Below are 18638 nucleotides of genomic sequence, written 5' to 3'. Positions count from 1 at the left end.
GAAACAAAATAATAGAAAGTGGGAAAGGTACGCGATATTACAATGTAAAATTAAAACATCAAAATTTGTATTATAATTTCTCAAGATCATAGAATATCTTTAACTTGATGCTCTGATACCACATTTTAAATATTTTAACATGAACATTAATAATTGAGATATTCAATTTTCTATAGTTCACGATAATAAATAATAATAGTTAGAAAATGTATCTCATTCCATTTCAATTTGATAAAAAATTTGACTTGACTAGAGACATTCATGTCCCACGTCTATAACTAAATCTAGAGGTATTTTTATCCCACTGTGACTCATTTATTAAGTGATAATATTTGGACTATTCTAAACTCATTTAGATATAGGTGTATGAGACATAGAGTTTTAATAAAACTTTTACATTCGGAACCAGTAGATTTGTATAGATAAGTACTCTTGCTAAATTCTGGTCATAGGTAAAATGGGCTTTAAGTGTATTTATTGTATTCCGAGTCATTGGAGATTTTGATGGGAGTTTAGGTATGATATGCTTTATTTATTTTTTAATTAGTGTTCAAATTTGTTAACTCGGGATCGTGGTAATTATGTTTAGGTAATGATGGATATTCGCATGGTATTGGTTTGAGGAAATTCAAATATGTTGAAAAGTTCAAGTGAGTAGTGTTCTCATGCAAGACTTTGCCTAAATGAACTGAGGTTGATTATATATATATATATATATATATATAAGGTGCAGATTTTGTTATGCAACATTTGAAAACAACCTTGATCATTTTTTTTGCATAACCCACTACATCTGAATAAGGTAAGAAAAATATTTTTTTGTAATGACTGGTGTAGACGTGAGCATTTTTGGCAGATTCATTTCTTATTTGTATAAAAAGTGCTAATATGAAATCTGAATTTTTTTATACATGATGATAATGAAATGTTGCATTTGAAAACCTCTAACATTACATTCTGTTTCTATTTCCATTTTGACCTTACCATTGATCTAAAATTCTAGTCTCTGTTATTGTGTTGCTACTAGCATCTCTGTTTCTGAGTGCATCTACTTTGGAAATAATGTAGTTTTCTATGTAATCTTTCTTGTGTAAACACTCAGTACTCCAAGAATGATAAGTGAAAGATTTTATTTCTATTTTTGTCCGGTTCGCCGTCGGGGATAACACAATCATGGAAGTTAGACATGGAATATATTTGGATACGATGATACTTATACTCTATCAAAAAACTTTTGTATATGCTCAGTTATCCTAGATGTGAAATTTATATCTCTCTTAATAAGTAGACCGGCCCAAGTGAAATATTTAATAACGTTGGATGAAGCTGTATATGTGGAGTTGGCAGGACATCTCCCCCATTATTATGTTAAATCAGTACAGTCCTAGAAATTTAAATTGATAAATTTAATGTTTAGATTACATTCTAAAAAAATCAACATAGAAAAAATTAAAAATAAAAGGAAAGTTTTAGAAGTGTAAAGTAGGTGAAAGCTGAAGGCCAAATAAAGTTATTTATACGCTTCTGTCAGTATTAGATATCTTTCCTTGGGAATAGAATTCTTTGCTCAAAAATGAAGAAAAGCCTAAAGTTACAGGTGAAAAACATGGGAGTGGTTGATCCTTTAACACGGTGTGGAAGATACAATACAGATATACTTGGCTTGAGGACGAATTCATGCGGGGCCTAGCCAAGTGGAAAATCTCGTGTTTTTTGCTTTTGTAAGCAGAAAATCGCTTGTTTAACTCTGACAGTGATGTCACGTGGATGATGCATTATATTCCGTAAAAAATGGCCAGTGTAGTCCATTGAGCTTACTTCAAATATTTTCCACCCATCTATGTTGATTGCCAAAATTATCAGACGCAGACCAAAATAAAGGGAAGAAAAGTGGGATCGATCTAAACCTTTAGACAACTAAGCTCCCTATCATTGGTTCTCTCTGTCTCCCTCTCTCTCTCTCGGGCTGTGTTTTTTTTGTATACTGGCTTGAGCTTGAAGACTAGGTACGTCGTACTGTTCTTCTCCAAGATCAATACCGCCCATATATTTATTTTTTCTATAAATAAAGGTACCAATTATACCGTGTTCACCAGCTCTCTATCTTTTTATCCATTTCGTCCATGTTCCTTGCCAAAGCAATGGCAGGAGAAGGGGGTCAAATTAAAGAAGAAGGGCAGACAATTTCAACCGGTACCACAGAGCTAATGACCAAGGAAAAGGAGGGCTTGATCAAGAGAAATTTGTTTACAATGGCCATGAATGGCCAATGGGATCAAATTGTGGAGGTATATAAGCATGAACCATGTGCTCACAAGATGAGGATCACCAAGGCAGGGGACACAGCGTTACACATAGCTATCTCTCAGGGGAATGAGCAGAAAGTGAAGGACCTCGTACAACAAATTATACGTCAACCACGAAGCGAAGGGGCTTTTAAAATTACAAACAGTACAGGGAATACCCCACTCCATATTGCTGCATCAAAGGGGAATGTGACCATGTGTCAATCCATTGCAAACGTTGATCAACGGCTCGTGGGTGTTCCTAATGGGGACGGGGAGACCCCTTTTTTCTTATCAGTGCTCCATGGTAAAAAAGAAGCCTTCTTCTGTCTACATGACATCTGTGGCGCAGAGAACGGCTATCAATATTCCAGAAGGAAAGACGGTGACACCATTCTTCACTGTGCCTTCGCTAGAGACTACTTTGGTGAGAAGTCTCTTCCTTTTTCTTTTTTTTTTCATTTTTTCATTTTTAAGTAAAAATTCTATTTACGAGCTAGCGTGAATGACGGAATCTCCACACCGTTAGTATGGCAGGATTTGATTTGCAAACTTTTTTTAAAATCTTGAATCTTGCAAATCAAATAATTCCATATAAATGGTGCGGAGTGCTTACAAATAGGACTTCCTTAATTGTATACATACAATGAATTATGATAAAAGAGGTTGAAAGCAGCAGCAAAATATTTAGTGTAGACAGATGTCTATATGGCTCTCTGAGTTGCTTTTTATATGAGTTAAAACATGTTCGGACTTTGCACTCTTCACAGATTTCGCATTTCAAATAACTCACTGGTATGTGTGATGACCCGCTTTTGAGTGCATTTTCGCAGAAATAATTGTTTTTATTTTAATTAATATATCAGTTATTTTATTTTAATTTAATTGCGTTTTAAAAATTGGGTTTTAATTTAATTTAATTTATTTGAGGTTGTGTTTTATTTCTTTAAGTTGTTTTGTGGTTTTAATCTTTTTGGCGGTTTGTTTCGTTTTCCCGGAGTGAGGATTGGACCTCTTCTCTTTTCACATCTTTTTCCTTTTTTTTCTCTTTTTCCTTTTTCTTTTTCCCTTCTTTTCCTTTTTTCCTTCTTTTTCTTTTTTTTTTCTTTTTTTTTTCTTTTTTTCCTTTCTCTCTTCTTCTCCCGCGTTCGGACCCCCCCGTGCTCTCTCTCTCTCCTCCCTCTCCCTCACGCCGGCGTCACCTTCTCTCTACCCTAACGCCGCCGTCCGGCCACCGTTCGGCCTCCCACCAGTCCCATTCTCTTCCTCTCCCTCCGGTGCACCACCCCTCCAAAACCCACCCCCAACCGGCCGGCCGTTTGGCCGGAAAAGCACCAAGAAGGGCGCACGGATTTTGCTCCGATCCGCCGCCGTCGCTCCACCTCCGGCCACCATTTCTTCACCACTTCATCACCGACTCCTTGCCGTCCTAACCCACCCATTTCTGGCCTCCAACGACCACCGGAACAGCTCCTACGAGCTTAGTTTCCGTTTTGGGTAATCCGGCCATTTCCGGCCATTCCGCCGCCACCCACGGCCGTTCATCACTTCCAATAGCTTCACAACCATCCCTAGACCATTCTCTATCAATTACGTGTCCTAGTTTGTCCCCGTTCAAAAGTGGGTTTTTCAGACCCACGGCCACAGTGAATTTTCACTGTGACGTTGCTGTTTTTCCGCCGTTTGCAACGCCGCTTGTTTTCTAAAATTGCCGTATAGCGCTGTAAGTATTTTCCAAACCCTATTTTCAGATTTAAATATATATCGCTCATTCAATTTATTTACTGTTGTTGGTTGTTGATTCCGGACTGAGTCCGAGGAGTTTCGGGGGTCGGATGGATGGAGGACGGAGTTGTCTGTTTAGTTGATTTATGTTGGTTGGTTATTTTATTATGCATTGATATGGCATTTCATGGTGCATGCACGTGTGTTTTTGTTCATGTGTGAAAAGCCTGTGTATTGGCGTGAGTGGTTTTACGGGTGCGTGTGTATCACGAGCCCAAGCCGGGATGGGTTATTATCTCGGTGGAGCTCCTCTGGTCACTCGGGAGCGGAATAAACTGAGTGATGTCTCCTGAGTTGTCGAGAGAGATGACGGGAGCGGGGCTAGGGGATGCTTGGCTACGAACGCGCCGGGCGCGGAACCGGGCATCGCCCTACTCACCGACTCCGTGGTTCTTCGCTGGCGAGGGCTAGAGGATGCTTGGCTACGCACGCGCGGGGCGCGGAACTGGGCATCGCTCCTTAGGTGTCACATGCGTGGTGGTACTCTACGGTGTGACACTGGAGCCAGGGTGTGCGGATGACCCCTAGGGGAGGTCATGGTGCATACGGTTAAAATTGGATAATGGTTTATGAGGCCAAATGGGACTTTTGGCGTGGGCCAGATGGACTTCTGGCGAGATATTGGGCCAGATGGACTTCTGGCGAGATATTGGGCCAAATGGACTTTTGGCGGCCAAATGTGACTTTTGGCGTGTTTTTCAGAAAGGATATGCTTTTGGGCCAAATGGGTTTTTGGCGTGTGTGGAAAACTTGGGTTTTATGGGCTTTGTGCATTGGGCATGGTTCATGCATCTTGTTTGAGTTTTATGTGTTTTTATCTGGTAGTGTTTGGGTTTTACTTACCTGCGGTACCATTCGTGGTTCCGTAGCTTTTGGTGCAGAGTTAGAGGACGAAGAGGAGGAGGCTGAGCCCGAGGATGCGGCTCCGCCGGGTTGCTGATGCTATCTTTTTATTTGTTAAAACTGTATTTGTGTTTTGTAATATTTTACCTATGTATGTTTTAAACAGCTTGTATTAAGTTAAGAAAAATTCTGGTACTTAGTTATGACTTTCGTTATCCGCTGCGTGTTTCTCTGTACACATCTGTTGCCTTGCACACACTCGGCACCCGTCAATGGGATGGTGACCCGGGTTGTCACCATCCGGACGTCTCAATTTCCCCGTGTTCGGGCGTGGGGATTTGGGGGCGCCACAGGTGGTATCAGAGCGGTTTGGCTCTGGGTAAAACCACATGTCCCGTAGGTAATACCAGAATGTTTTTAAAGTTGCGTTTTGAAAATTATGTTAAGTATAGTTGTTTTATTTGTTTTATTTGTGTGAGCTTGTTTGTTTGTTTTTATTTATTTAGTTATGTTTTGGCATGCTGGTTTCTTTTGTTTCTTGCTGTGTAGTGCTGTTTTTGTTTTTGTTGGTTTTATGATGGTTTTATTTGTTTTCTTAAAGGAGGGTCAAGAGTAGTGTTGTGACGGGAATATGGGGAGACCAGGGAGACCAAGGAAAAATACTCAGGAACCACAAGAAAATACCTCCAGAGATGACTCCATAGCCGAAGCAATTCGGCAGATGACGGAGTTTATGCAACAGAGTGCGAGGTCCCAACAGGCAGGGCCTTGGCCATCACAAGGACCTTGGCCACCACAAGGGGGTCCTTGGCCACCATCAGGAGGACCTTATCCACCGTCAGGAGAATCTTGTCCGCAACAAGGAGGGTATGGGCCACAACCAGGAGGTCCTTGGCCATATCAGGGAGGGCCTTGGATGTATCCAGGAGGGTCCAGCAGCATGGTGCAAGCCGGATACACCTATGAGCGCTTCCTAGCACATCGGACTCCACACTTCACGGGAAATGAGGATCCAATTCAGGCTGGAAAATGGATCAAGGATCTGGAGAAGACTTTTGAGGTGTGTGGGTGCACTGAGGCACAACAAGTACTTTACGCCAGCTACTTCTTGCAGGGCACTGCTTCTGATTGGTGGGATACCAAGAGGGTGCTGTTGGAATCTGAATTGGGATCTTTCGCTGCGGTGACCTGGCAGCGTTTCAAGAAAGAGTTCAATGACCGCTTCTTTCCCGCATTGGTAAGGAAGCAAAAGGCAAGAGAGTTCTCCAATCTGGTCCAACGGGGCGCGACAGTGGAGCTGTACGCCCGGAGATTCATAGAACTTGAGCGGTTTGCTCCTCACCTTGTCGCCACTGAGGAGATGCGAGCAGATCGTTTTCAGGAGGGGCTGCGTCATGATATACGCCGCATGGTGGTCAGCCATCGGATAACCACTTTTCAGGAGTTAGTGGATGTGGCCACCCTTATAGAGAGGGAAAATAATCTGAGTTTGGGCTCCCCTTCAGGGCAAAAGAGGCGGAGTTTTTCTGGTGAAGGAAGCAGCTCGGGTTCGCCTCAGAAGTTTGTTCAGCGGACTGGAACCCGATCTCAAGCATCCTCCAGTGTTCGCATGGGAGGACGTATGCCTGTTTGTGGAGTTTGTAATAGAGCTCATGAGGGCGAGTGTCGGACGAGTAGCGGACCCCAGTGTTATCGGTGCGGCCAAGTGGGACATATTGCTCGGGATTGCCCCGTTAGAGCTCAAGGAAGCCGTGGAGGTAGACACGGGGGAAGAACCAACCCGAGACAAGCAGTGCAAGCCCGGGTTTATGCCGTCACACCTGGAGAGGTGGATGATGAGGCACCAGCGACCCATGATGCTGGAGTAATCACAGGTATGGATAAATTTAATTTTAAGTTGGATTTAATTTTTGGTGCATTTGGTTTCTTCGTTGTTTTTTTTGGATTTCATGGGTTGTGTGTTTGGTTCAGGAAGAGTCCGTTTGTATGAGTTTTATGCTTGTACTTTGTTTGATTCCGGTGCTTCACGATCGTTTGTGTCTTCCACGTTTGCTCAGGTGTGTAACTTGGTCACGGAACCGTTGCCGAAGGCTATGGTAGTGGCGCTACCCGATGGCGAGATGGTGTGGTGTTCCAAGGTTGCTTTGGGATGCCCGTTAAATTTTGAGAGAAGATTCTTGGATGCGGATTTGGTGGTGTTCAAGCTATTGGGTTTTGATATTATCCTCGGAATGGATTGGCTATACCGATATTCTGCGAGTATTAATTGCAAAAGTCGGATAATTAGCTTTCAGCTTCCAGATGGTGATTGTCTGGAATTTGTGGGGAGTAGGTTAAAAGAGAAACCGATAATTATATCGGCGATTCAGGCAAGACGAGAGATTGCATGGGGAGCGGATGCATTCTTGGTGCAGATGGTGTCCACGCCGTCTGAGAAGAAGTCTTTGGCAGACATTCCAGTTGTGGAAGAGTTCCCCGATGTATTTGTGGATGACTTGCCCGGACTACCCCCTGTTCGGGAGATGGAGTTTGTCATAGATTTGGAACCTGGAGCGGCTCCTGTGCATAAAGCTCCTTATCGCATGGCACCGGCTGAATTGAAAGAGTTGAAGACTCAGTTGCAAGAACTGGTAGAGAAGGGATTTATTCAGCCTAGTACGTCGCCGTGGGGTGCACCAGTTTTATTTGTTAAGAAGAAAGATGGAACCCTCCGTATGTGCATTGACTATCGGGAATTGAACAAGGTGACCATCAAAAATAAATACCCTCTCCCGCGGATTGATGATTTGTTCGACCAACTTCAAGGAGCAGTCGTGTTCTCTAAGATTGATTTGAGGTCGGGATACTACCAGCTGAGAATCAGAGACCAAGATGTGCCTAAAACTGCTTTCAGGTCGAGGTATGGGCATTATGAATTTAAGGTGATGCTGTTTGGGTTAGCTAATGCCCCTGCAGCGTTCATGGATTTGATGAATAGGGTGTTTCAACCTTACCTGGATTCCTTTGTGGTAGTATTTATCGATGATATACTGATTTATTCCAGAGATGTTGAAGAACATGTGTATCATCTTAGCCTGGTACTAGAGAGATTGAGAGAACACCAGCTATACGCCAAGCTCAGCAAGTGTGAGTTCTGGTTGGAGGAAGTTAAATTTCTTGGGCATGTAATTTCCCGGGGTGGAGTGGCAGTTGATCCTAGTAAGGTAGAAGCCATTTTGTCATGGCCACGCCCAACTACAGTACACGAGATCAGGAGTTTCTTGGGACTCGCCGGTTACTACCGAAGGTTTGTAGAGGGTTTTGCTCGCCTATCCGGACCTCTCACAGCTTTGACTCGGAAGAATACAGAATTTGTGTGGTCAGAGAAATGTGAGAGAAGCTTCCAGGAATTGAAGAACAGGTTGACAACGGCACCAGTGTTAGCACTCCCATAACCGCATAAGCCATTCGTAGTCTTCAGTGATACGTCTAAGTTCGGTTTGGGTTGTGTCCTTATGCAGGAAGGACGGGTTGTAGCCTATGCATCTTGTCAGCTTAAGGACCATGAGAAGAATTATCCGACGCATGATCTAGAATTGGCTGCGATTGTTTTTGCACTCAAGATCTGGCGGCATTTCTTGTATGGGGAAGCTTGTGAGGTATTTACTGATCATAAGAGCTTGAAGCATTTGTTTTCCCAGAAAAATCTGAATATGAGGCAGAGGCGTTGGCTGGAGCTAATCAGTGACTATCAGTGTGAGATCAAGTACCACCCGGGGAAGGCTAATATAGTTGCTGATGCTTTGTGCCGGAAGTCTCATTTGGAGGATGAAGCCGAACCGTCAAAAATGGATTCGTTACTTTATGGGATGAGAAGGCTCCTTATAGAGAGTTCGCAGCAAGTAGAGATTTTGTCTTCAGTTCTTGACATTCGGGTAATAGATTTTGAAGAATTGAAAGCTCTCCAAAGAAAGGATCCGAAGCTGCTGAACATCAGGAAAAGAGTCCGAAAATCTCGAGGGCCGTTGCACTATAGCATGGATAGTGATGGGATACTTCGGTTTCGAGATCGCAGAGTGGTCCCGAAGGACTCAGATTTCAAAGAACAGATCTTGGCGGAAGCTCATGCGGCCCCGTATTCAGTTCATCCCGGCAGTACAAAGATGTACCGAGACTTGAAGAAAAATTACTGGTGGGATGGAATGAAGAAGGACGTTGCCTTATATGTGGAGAAATGCCACACGTGTCGTCAGGTAAAGGCCGAGCATCAGAGACCTGCAGGCATGCTCCAACCCCTCCCTATTCCTGAGTGGAAGTGGGATGACATCACGATGGACTTCGTAGTGGGTTTGCCGAGAACGCCTAGTGGGAAGAACTCTGTTTGGGTGATCGTGGACCGGTTAACGAAGAGTGCTCATTTTCTGCCTGTTAACAACACCGACTCTTTGGGTAAGTTGACCCGTTTGTATGTCAAGGAGATAGTGCGGCTACATGGCATACCAAAGAGTATAGTGTCGGATCGAGACCCGAGATTCACATCGCAATTCTGGAAGAGTTTGCAGGCAGCTTTGGGTACTAAGTTGAAGTTCAGCACTGCTTATCACCCGCAGACAGACGGCCAGTCAGAGCGCACCATACAGACCCTGGAAGACATGCTGCGAGCATGTGCCCTAGAATTCCAAGGAAGTTGGGAAAATCACTTGCCGCTCATTTAGTTTGCCTACAATAACAGCTACCATGCGACCATTCAGATGGCTCCCTATGAAGCTCTTTATGGGAGAAAGTGTAGGTCGCCCTTGTGTTGGGATGAAGTTGGGGAGAGTAGGGTAATTGGACCCGAAATAATTCAGGAAATGCAAAGCCAAGTCCGGATCATTAGAGATAAAATGGCGGCAGCTCAGAGTCGCCAGAAAAGCTACGCTGATACCAGGAGGAGAGAATTGTCATTTGAAGTTGGTGATTGGGTTTATCTTAAAGTCTCTCCCATGAGAGGTGTTAAGCGTTTTGGTAAGAAAAGGAAACTAGATCCGAGGTACGTCGGCCCTTTTCAGATTCTGGAGAGAGTAGGGTCCGTCGCCTACAGAGTTGCTTTGCCAGATTATTTCGGGGATGTTCATGATGTCTTCCACGTATCATCCCTGAAGAAGAGCTTTGGGCAGCAAGAGCCATGTTTCGTCGACCCAACAGGTATTCAGTTGCAACCGGATCTCACTTACAAAGTTGTTCCGTCGCAGATTTTGGATTGGAAGGAGCAACAGTTGAGGTCCAAGACGATACCTTTAGTTAAAGTGGCTTGGGGAGATCCGTTAGCTCAAGACTTCTCTTGGGAGCGAGCAGCGGACATGAGGGAGCAGTATCCGTATCTGTTCGAATGATGAAGGTATGTATTTTAATCTTGATCGCAGTTGATTTATGAGCGTTTATGTGGCTTGCTTTAAGTTGGTGGTTGATTTGCAATTTCGAGGACGAAATTGTTTTTAAGGAGGGGAGGATGTGATGACCCGCTTTTGAGTGCATTTTCGCGGAAATAATTGTTTTTATTTTAATTAATATATCAGTTATTTTATTTAAATTTAATTGCGTTTTAAAAATTGGGTTTTAATTTAATTTAATTTATTTGAGGTTGTGTTTTATTTCTTTAAGTTGTTTTGTGGTTTTAATCTTTTCGGCGGTTTGTTTCGTTTTCCCGGAGTGAGGATTGGACCTCGTCTCTTTTCACATCTTTTTCCTTTTTTTTCTCTTTTTCCTTTTTCTTTTTCCCTTCTTTTCCTTTTTTCCTTCTTTTTCTTTTTTTTTTCTTTTTTTTTTTTCTTTTTTTCCTTTCTCTCTTCTTCTCCCACGTTCGGACCCCCCCCGTGCTCTCTCTCTCTCCTCCCTCTCCCTCACGCCGGCGTCACCTTCTCTCTACCCTAACGCCGCCGTCCGGCCACCGTTCGGCCTCCCACCGGTCTCATTCTCTTCCTCTCCCTCCGGTGCACCACCCCTCCAAAACCCACCCCCAACCGGTCGGCCGTTTGGCCGGAAAAGCACCAAGAAGTGCGCACGGATTTTACTCCGATCCGCCGCCGTCGCTCCACCTCCGGCCACCATTTCTTCACCACTTCATCACCGACTCCTTGCCGTCCTAACCCACCCATTTCCGGCCTCCAACGACCACCGGAACAGCTCCTACGAGCTTAGTTTCCGTTTTGGGTAATCCGGCCATTTCCGGCCATTCCGCCGCCACCCACGGCCGTTCATCACTTCCAATAGCTTCACAACCATCCCTAGACCATTCTCTATCAATTACGTGTCCTAGTTTGTCCCCGTTCAAAAGTGGGTTTTTCAGACCCACGGCCACAGTGAATTTTCACTGTGACGTTGCTGTTTTTCCGCCGTTTGCAACGCCGCTTGTTTTCTAAAATTGCCGTATAGCGCTGTAAGTATTTTCCAAACCCTATTTTCAGATTTAAATATATATCGCTCATTCAATTTATTTACTGTTGTTGGTTGTTGATTCCGGACTGAGTCCGAGGAGTTTCGGGGGTCGGATGGATGGAGGACGGAGTTGTCTGTTTAGTTGATTTATGTTGGTTGGTTATTTTATTATGCATTGATATGGCATTTCATGGTGCATGCACGTGTGTTTTTGTTCATGTGTGAAAAGCCTGTGTATTGGCGTGAGTGGTTTTACGGGTGCGTGTGTATCACGAGCCCAAGCCGGGATGGGTTATTATCTCGGTGGAGCTCCTCTGGTCACTCGGGAGCGGAATAAACTGAGTGATGTCTCCTGAGTTGTCGAGAGAGATGACGGGAGCGGGGCTAGGGGATGCTTGGCTACGAACGCGCCGGGCGCGGAACCGGGCATCGCCCTACTCACCGACTCCGTGGTTCTTCGCTGGCGAGGGCTAGAGGATGCTTGGCTACGCACGCGCGGGGCGTGGAACTGGGCATCGCTCCTTAGGTGTCACATGCGTGGTGGTACTCTACGGTGTGACACTGGAGCCAGGGTGTGCGGATGACCCCTAGGGGAGGTCATGGTGCATACGGTTAAAATTGGATAATGGTTTATGAGGCCAAATGGGACTTTTGGCGTGGGCCAGATGGACTTCTGGCGAGATATTGGGCCAGATGGACTTCTGGCGAGATATTGGGCCAAATGGACTTTTGGCGGCCAAATGTGACTTTTGGCGTGTTTTTCAGAAAGGATATGCTTTTGGGCCAAATGGGTTTTTGGCGTGTGTGGAAAACTTGGGTTTTATGGGCTTTGTGCATTGGGCATGGTTCATGCATCTTGTTTGAGTTTTATGTGTTTTTATCTGGTAGTATTTGGGTTTTACTTACCTGCGGTACCATTCGTGGTTCCGTAGCTTTTGGTGCAGAGTTAGAGGACGAAGAGGAGGAGGCTGAGCCCGAGGATGCGGCTCCGCCGGGTTGCTGATGCTATCTTTTTATTTGTTAAAACTGTATTTGTGTTTTGTAATATTTTACCTATGTATGTTTTAAACAGCTTGTATTAAGTTAAGAAAAATTCTGGTACTTAGTTATGACTTTCGTTATCCGCTGCGTGTTTCTCTGTACACATCTGTTGCCTTGCACACACTCGGCACCCGTCGATGGGATGGTGACCCGGGTTGTCACCATCCGGACGTCTCAATTTCCCCGTGTTCGGGCGTGGGGATTTGGGGGCGCCACAGTATGAGAATCTGGTAGACTATAAGAATGAGCAAGGACTCACTCCTCTCCATGTACTAGCCAGCAAGCCTTCGGCTTTCAGAAGCGGCAGCCTACTTCGAGGATACAACAAAATAATTTATCACTGTAAATATCACTAAATCCTCAGCATTATAAGAACATGCAGTTCTCCACACTTTCTTTCCATTGCTGTTGTATGCTTTTATGTTCTTCCCAATAGTCATATCTCAGAATATTATAATTTTTCATTATCTGAGGAGAAATATATACACTTTGTTGTTTCGAAAAGTACTTACCATTTGTTATACTTTTGGTATTTTGGAAGGCATATTTGTGGATAATCTCCAGGCAGTGGAAACTTCATCACATCACCAAACAAAGGGAACAAAAGGACCCGTTGACAACAAGGATCTGGATGTTCCAGAGAACTACAAAACGTGCACAAGATTCTTCAAATTGCTTTGGGATATTACTAAAGTTGGTATGCGAATGAACAGTACTTCTTATAATTATTAGTAACCTATATTGTTGTCATCACCACGCTAACAATAACATAACGTCAAGGCAAACTATGTTATTCCATGAGGTAATTAATTAGAATGAATATATTCTGTATGCATGGGCTAGACAACTAGCCATATCTTTGCTATTGAAATGCCATTTCGAGACAGTACATCTTCTAGCGACTAAATGGTACTTTAGAAATCAACGAGCAACTGAATATGATCTTATTTGATATATGCAAATTAACTGCAATTAGTTTAATTGATAGAAAATGTTTGGGCTACAACATTCAATATTAGGTGGACCTACAAATAGACATGACATGATAATAGGATACTAGTACTGTCACCTAAGTTAATTTTTAAAATTAACAAAAAAAAAAAAAAAGAGAGTTCATCGTTTGATGCAGATTGACATGTGTTCTTGTGACATTGTCACCCTAGTTTTATATCTTTTTGTAGTACTAATTTAGTGGGTGTAGAAAATACCTTAAATATTGATACTTACACGTTCAAATGTAATGCATGCCTGATTTTTAAAGCTACATTGGAGATATATTCTAGAGCTAAATGCTCAAAATATTGGCACAAACAAGTACCACACGTCCAGAGTACTCTTTTCTTGTTCTGATTAATTTACCATGCCATCATGTACTAATTATGACCGAACTATTTCTTATTAAATTACCAGTCACTTGCGGAGGATGGAATGGGGAGCGAACACGCCGAACAGATGCAGAGAACCCTAAAGGATATCCAGGTGAGCAATACATGCTCTGTTAATAAGTGTTTGAAAGCAAGGTCAAGGAGGGAATTTTAAATTACGACATATAAGATTTTAGTAGTCAGTTTTTGTTAGGGATGATAATACGTGAAATGCCTCTTGAACCCAATACGAATACGACACAAAATTCGTTGGTTAGAATTTGATGTTAACGGGATCGAGTCAAAACATGCTAACTTGTTAATACACAATATATAAATGGGTCAACCTGTTTTGATCCATTTAAAATTTATTTCAAAATTAAAATTTTATTATGGTTAAGTTGTAATATTGGTATTTATTAGTATGCTTATGTTTTTATTATTTTTATTGTTGACATTATAATTTTAAACCTATGCTCATATTTGTTATTGTATAGTTTGTAATATTGGTTTTATTATATGTTATAATTTGAAAAATATTGATATATATTTTTTAAGATATATATTGTGGTTATTAATAAATATAGATTTTAACTTTTATGTGAAATTATGTTAATCAGGTCAAATGAGTTATGGGTTTTAGTTAAACCTATTTATATGAAACAAACGGGAATTTAAATGAGTTGTATTGTGTTAACATAATTCTAATTAATTATTAAACGGGGCAAAACGGGTAACACAATACGATCCATTAAATATTTAAATAGGTTGGTTTAGGATTTAGAAGTTTGACAAGTTTAGCTTAACGGGTTAGGTTTGGATTAATTTATATAATCTAATATGCATAGTTTGACATGACATGAATGTGATCTGAAAACACGATTTTCCACTTCTACTTTTTGTTCGGATCACATTGTTGAACAAATGATAAGGTCCAAGCCTTTTTTAAAATAATAGATCAATGATTGAACTTATTGTATTTGTCCAGTCCAATGAATTATTATTACTTGTATTTCGTGCGCGCAGGGCACCAATTAGTTCCAGCTAATTATAGAACCTGCTTTGATTTTGCCAAGCTTGGATCCATGGCAATGCTGATCGTTCTTGGATTTGGTATGTCAGTATATGATACCATTAACCCAACCACTTAATTTACAGAATAAAAGAGCACAAAATTAAGATCTACTTTCATTGGTTTCTTATTTATAATCGTTGTTGTGTATTATGTTAATAAGGATTCACCACAATAAGAAAGATAGAGCAAAAGAAACAGAAGCACAAATGGGCCTTTCAAGTCTTGAAAGCTCTTCTAACTCGTACTTCAACATATGAATATCATGCTGGGGCGGAACCCATGCAAGAAACATTCAAACTAGAGCCCGGAGACACATTACCTTATGCAGTTACGTCGGGCAGCGTTACCCTTGGCAACGTCACAGAAATCTTACCTACGACAAGTGACGGTAAGAAATTAGAAAATTTCACAATTTGATCCGATTATCAGTCGGTACTACATACTGCACATAACATTGCCATCTACTTTAGCAATGAATGCCGCAAGCAGTTTAATCAAATCCCAAAACGTTGCATTTGTTAATTGTCAGAGAAGGAAAAAAGGGCTCCTGGAATGGAAGTGGAACGGACTACCCTGGCCTCATCCAATGATTCTACAGATAATTATGTAAATGCTATTGCGGAGAAAATTCTTGCACTCCTTCGGGATGGCGCCACGCATTACCTAGATCATCAGAAGAAGAATACGACGCACTCCTCAGATGGGAAGGAAAAAACACCAGATCAAACTACGAAGGACAAACCAATCACGGAAATAGCAAAGAAGCTGGATACTCCCATATTGATTGCAGCTAAAAATGGCATCACTGAAATTGTTGATGAAATCCTCAAGTATTTTCCGGTCGCCATCGACGACTTGAATGTAGACAAGAAGAACATAGTGCTGTTGGCGGTGGAAAACCGGCAACCAAATGTATATCAACTCTTGCTAGAAATTAAAGATCCTCAGAAAGAGAGCGTGTTTCGGCACGTGGATAACGACGGGAATAGTGCCCAGCATCTTGCGGCGAGGCTTGGAGACTACAAGCCTTGGCTAATTCCTGGAGCAGCGTTGCAAATGCAATGGGAAAACAAGTGGCATGAGGTACGAATGATTAACCCTAGTTAATATATTTCTATTTATTCTATTGATCCTATCATAAGTACTACAACTAGGACTGCTGCTTGATATTCCTTGATACGTTATATATGTGGTAACACATTTTTATACGGTTCATATTTTAATTTATGAATTTATTTTTATAATTTTTTTAATAAATAAATTTTTTTTAATAATGTATTGGAGATCAATCCCAAGGGAACGATACAAAATACTCATTAATTTGGATCTGGGTGGATAAAAATTACTCAAATATAATTATTACCAGCTAGCCATGCATATCCCAGTTTGTAATTCACTGAAAAAAGGAATTTTGTAAACTGATGGTTTAATTTACTATCTGCGAAAAATACAAATTATTTTATTTAAAAAATATATTTTATTTATTACTGGTAACTTTTTCTTTTAAGGCTAAAACTAGGGGCCGGGACAGATTGCAAATTTTTAGTTCTTTGGAAAGATGATTTTCAAAATTGATATTTTAGAGGGGTGAGATTGTATATAAATATTATTGTCTTGTTTATTTTAATTTGCTTTTACTATTCTGTTCTTCATCAAATGTTTGACCTACATTTTCTTTTTGACCCATAGGCCATAAGCTCGCCGGATTTGGATAATGAATTGAAATAAGAAGTAAATAGTATTAAGATATGTGAATTTAGATGAGATGAGTTAAAATATTTTATAAGGTTTTAAGAAAATTAGAGAGAAAAAATTAAATAAAAATATTATAAAATTAAAAATTTATTAGAATATAAATCTTTTAATATGATTTTTATTTTGAGATTTTAAAAAGTTGAGTTGTTTTTTATGTTTTGTTTGAAAATTTAGAAAAATTGTAATAATTAAGTAATAATTATGTAAAAAAATTAAAAATTTGAAATTAAAAAATATTTATATTTATGATATTTGAATATTATCCTAGCCAGACCTTAATCTTCCAATGGCTTAGATTTGCGATTAAATAGATTAAGTACTGGATCCGAATCTCTTGCTCTCTACTTTAAAGAAAGAGAAAATAGAATATAAGATACCTAATATTTCATCTGGATTGCCTCACGCAGTATGTCAAGAATTCTAAGCCCCTCAACTTCTTCCCTCGCCATAACAATCAGGGCAAGACTCCAAGTGATTTGTTCACAGAAACCCACAAGGGCCTTGTCAAAAATGGAAGTGAGTGGCTAACCAACACATCTCAATCCTGCTCTGTCGTCGCCGCGCTTATTGCCACCGTGGCCTTCGCCAGCTCCACCACTGTACCTGGAGGTTTCAAGGAGGATACTGACATACCAGTGCTCCAAAACAAGCCTGGATTTGACCTATTCGCCATCTCATCACTTGTTGCGCTCTGTTTCTCGCTCACAGCCTTGGTCCTGTTCCTCGCCATCTTAACATCACGATACGAAGAAACAGATTTTGGCAAGGGCTTGCCGAGGAAACTCTTGGTAGGGTTAACATCTTTGTTCGTTTCCATAGCAGCAATGCTTCTTTCATTCTGTGGGGGCCACTTCTTTGTGCTAAAGGAGGAGCTGAAATTTGCAGCATTTCCAGTTTATGCAGTGACATGCTTGCCGGTAACTTTTTTAGCTGCGGCACAATTTCCGCTATATTTTGATCTTTTGCGTGCTACCTTCTCGAAGGTGCCACAACGAAGCTACAAGATCGTTCACTGACTTTTTGGTTAATTCCTGTTTTTTCTTCTGTATTCAAGTATTGCTGGCCAGGTTTTATTATCTACGAAGAACAAGTTTTATATACATATATACATATATATATATATGTGTGTGTGTACAACTATATATATATAGATAAATTTGGTCGTACACCCTAGGCCTGTGCAAAAATACATATAAACGGACTTTATCGGGTTAAAATTATAAGCGGGTCATCTAAAGAAATTTGCGAGATAAACCGTAGCAAAAACCCAACCCATAGGTCCCATATCTGAGTATCTCTGTTCGTCTTCAACCCTAGCATGTGTCTCTCTCGATCTCTGTCTCACCGCCGTGCGTCTCTCTCTCTCTCTCTCAAACGGTGGTGTGGGTCTCTCTCTCTCACTCTCTCTCTTTGGCCGCAGCTCCAAGAATAGCTTTGGCATGGGTTTCCAACGGAGGTATGTTCCTTTTCTCTTACAAGAAGATGAGGGCTTTGTCACCATGTCTCTGTTTGGTCTCGCTTCTTTATAAGAAACCCTATGGTTCTATTGGGATTCACGAAACGATGAAAATATGGGTCTTTATAGTTAATACTCCTCGGAAAAAAATAAGTTTGGGTACAATTACGGTGGCGTGGCGGCCATCGATGGCGATGAGCTGAAGAGCAGAGTCGTCTTTGCTGAATCTGACTCTCTCTACTTTGCCCATCTTCACTGCGTTCAAGAATTCGTTGTATCGCCATTGGCCACATTCTGGGAGGTCGAAGTTGTTCTGGGATTGGGGATTTGGGATTGTGAGGAGGAGGTTTTCTGAGAAAGGTGAGGGATTTGAGGGGCTAGATTTGGTGAGGGTTCGACCTCGATTACTGGTGGGGGTTGAGGGGTGCGAGCTTGTCAAGGGCTAGGATAGCTTGTGGGGAAATAGTAGAGAAGATAAAGGCAGCTAAGGTGGCTTGCGACGAGAGAAATTTCAAAGGCACTGAATTGGGTTTTTTGTTAAGAATGTTTTGAGTGATTACAAACTTTCTTTTGGAGAAGAGAGGCAAAGGAAGCGGTGATTTGGTGCTTTACGGGGTTGAGGAGAAATAGAGCAGGAA

The 18638-nt window shown here is 41.6% G+C and overlaps 1 protein-coding gene across 4 annotated transcripts; it reads left to right on the top strand.

Annotated features, from left to right (window-relative positions):
* Positions 1–1906: 1906 nt before the first annotated feature.
* On the top strand, positions 1907–17642 carry LOC122315019. Of its 4 annotated transcripts, none has more exons than XM_043130701.1 (7): positions 1907–2712; positions 12892–13047; positions 13773–13829; positions 14753–14827; positions 14950–15177; positions 15319–15872; positions 16952–17642. In XM_043130701.1, exons 1-7 carry the CDS (start codon positions 2124–2126, stop codon positions 17558–17560), a joined length of 2268 nt encoding a protein of 755 aa, XP_042986635.1. In that variant the 5' UTR covers positions 1907–2123; the 3' UTR covers positions 17561–17642. The 4 variants fall into 4 exon arrangements, with proteins under 4 accessions (XP_042986635.1, XP_042986634.1, XP_042986632.1 ...); XM_043130700.1 differs by having other exon boundaries at positions 13761–13829; XM_043130698.1 differs by having other exon boundaries at positions 13761–13829; positions 14741–14827.
* The last annotated feature ends 996 nt before the right edge of the window (positions 17643–18638 follow it).

The sequence above is a fragment of the Carya illinoinensis genome, chromosome 7 (genome assembly GCF_018687715.1).
Source record: "Carya illinoinensis cultivar Pawnee chromosome 7, C.illinoinensisPawnee_v1, whole genome shotgun sequence".
Lineage (NCBI taxonomy): Eukaryota > Viridiplantae > Streptophyta > Magnoliopsida > Fagales > Juglandaceae > Carya > Carya illinoinensis.
The sequence above is the reverse complement of the archived record's forward strand: the minus strand, read 5'-3'. Positions and strand labels throughout refer to the sequence as shown.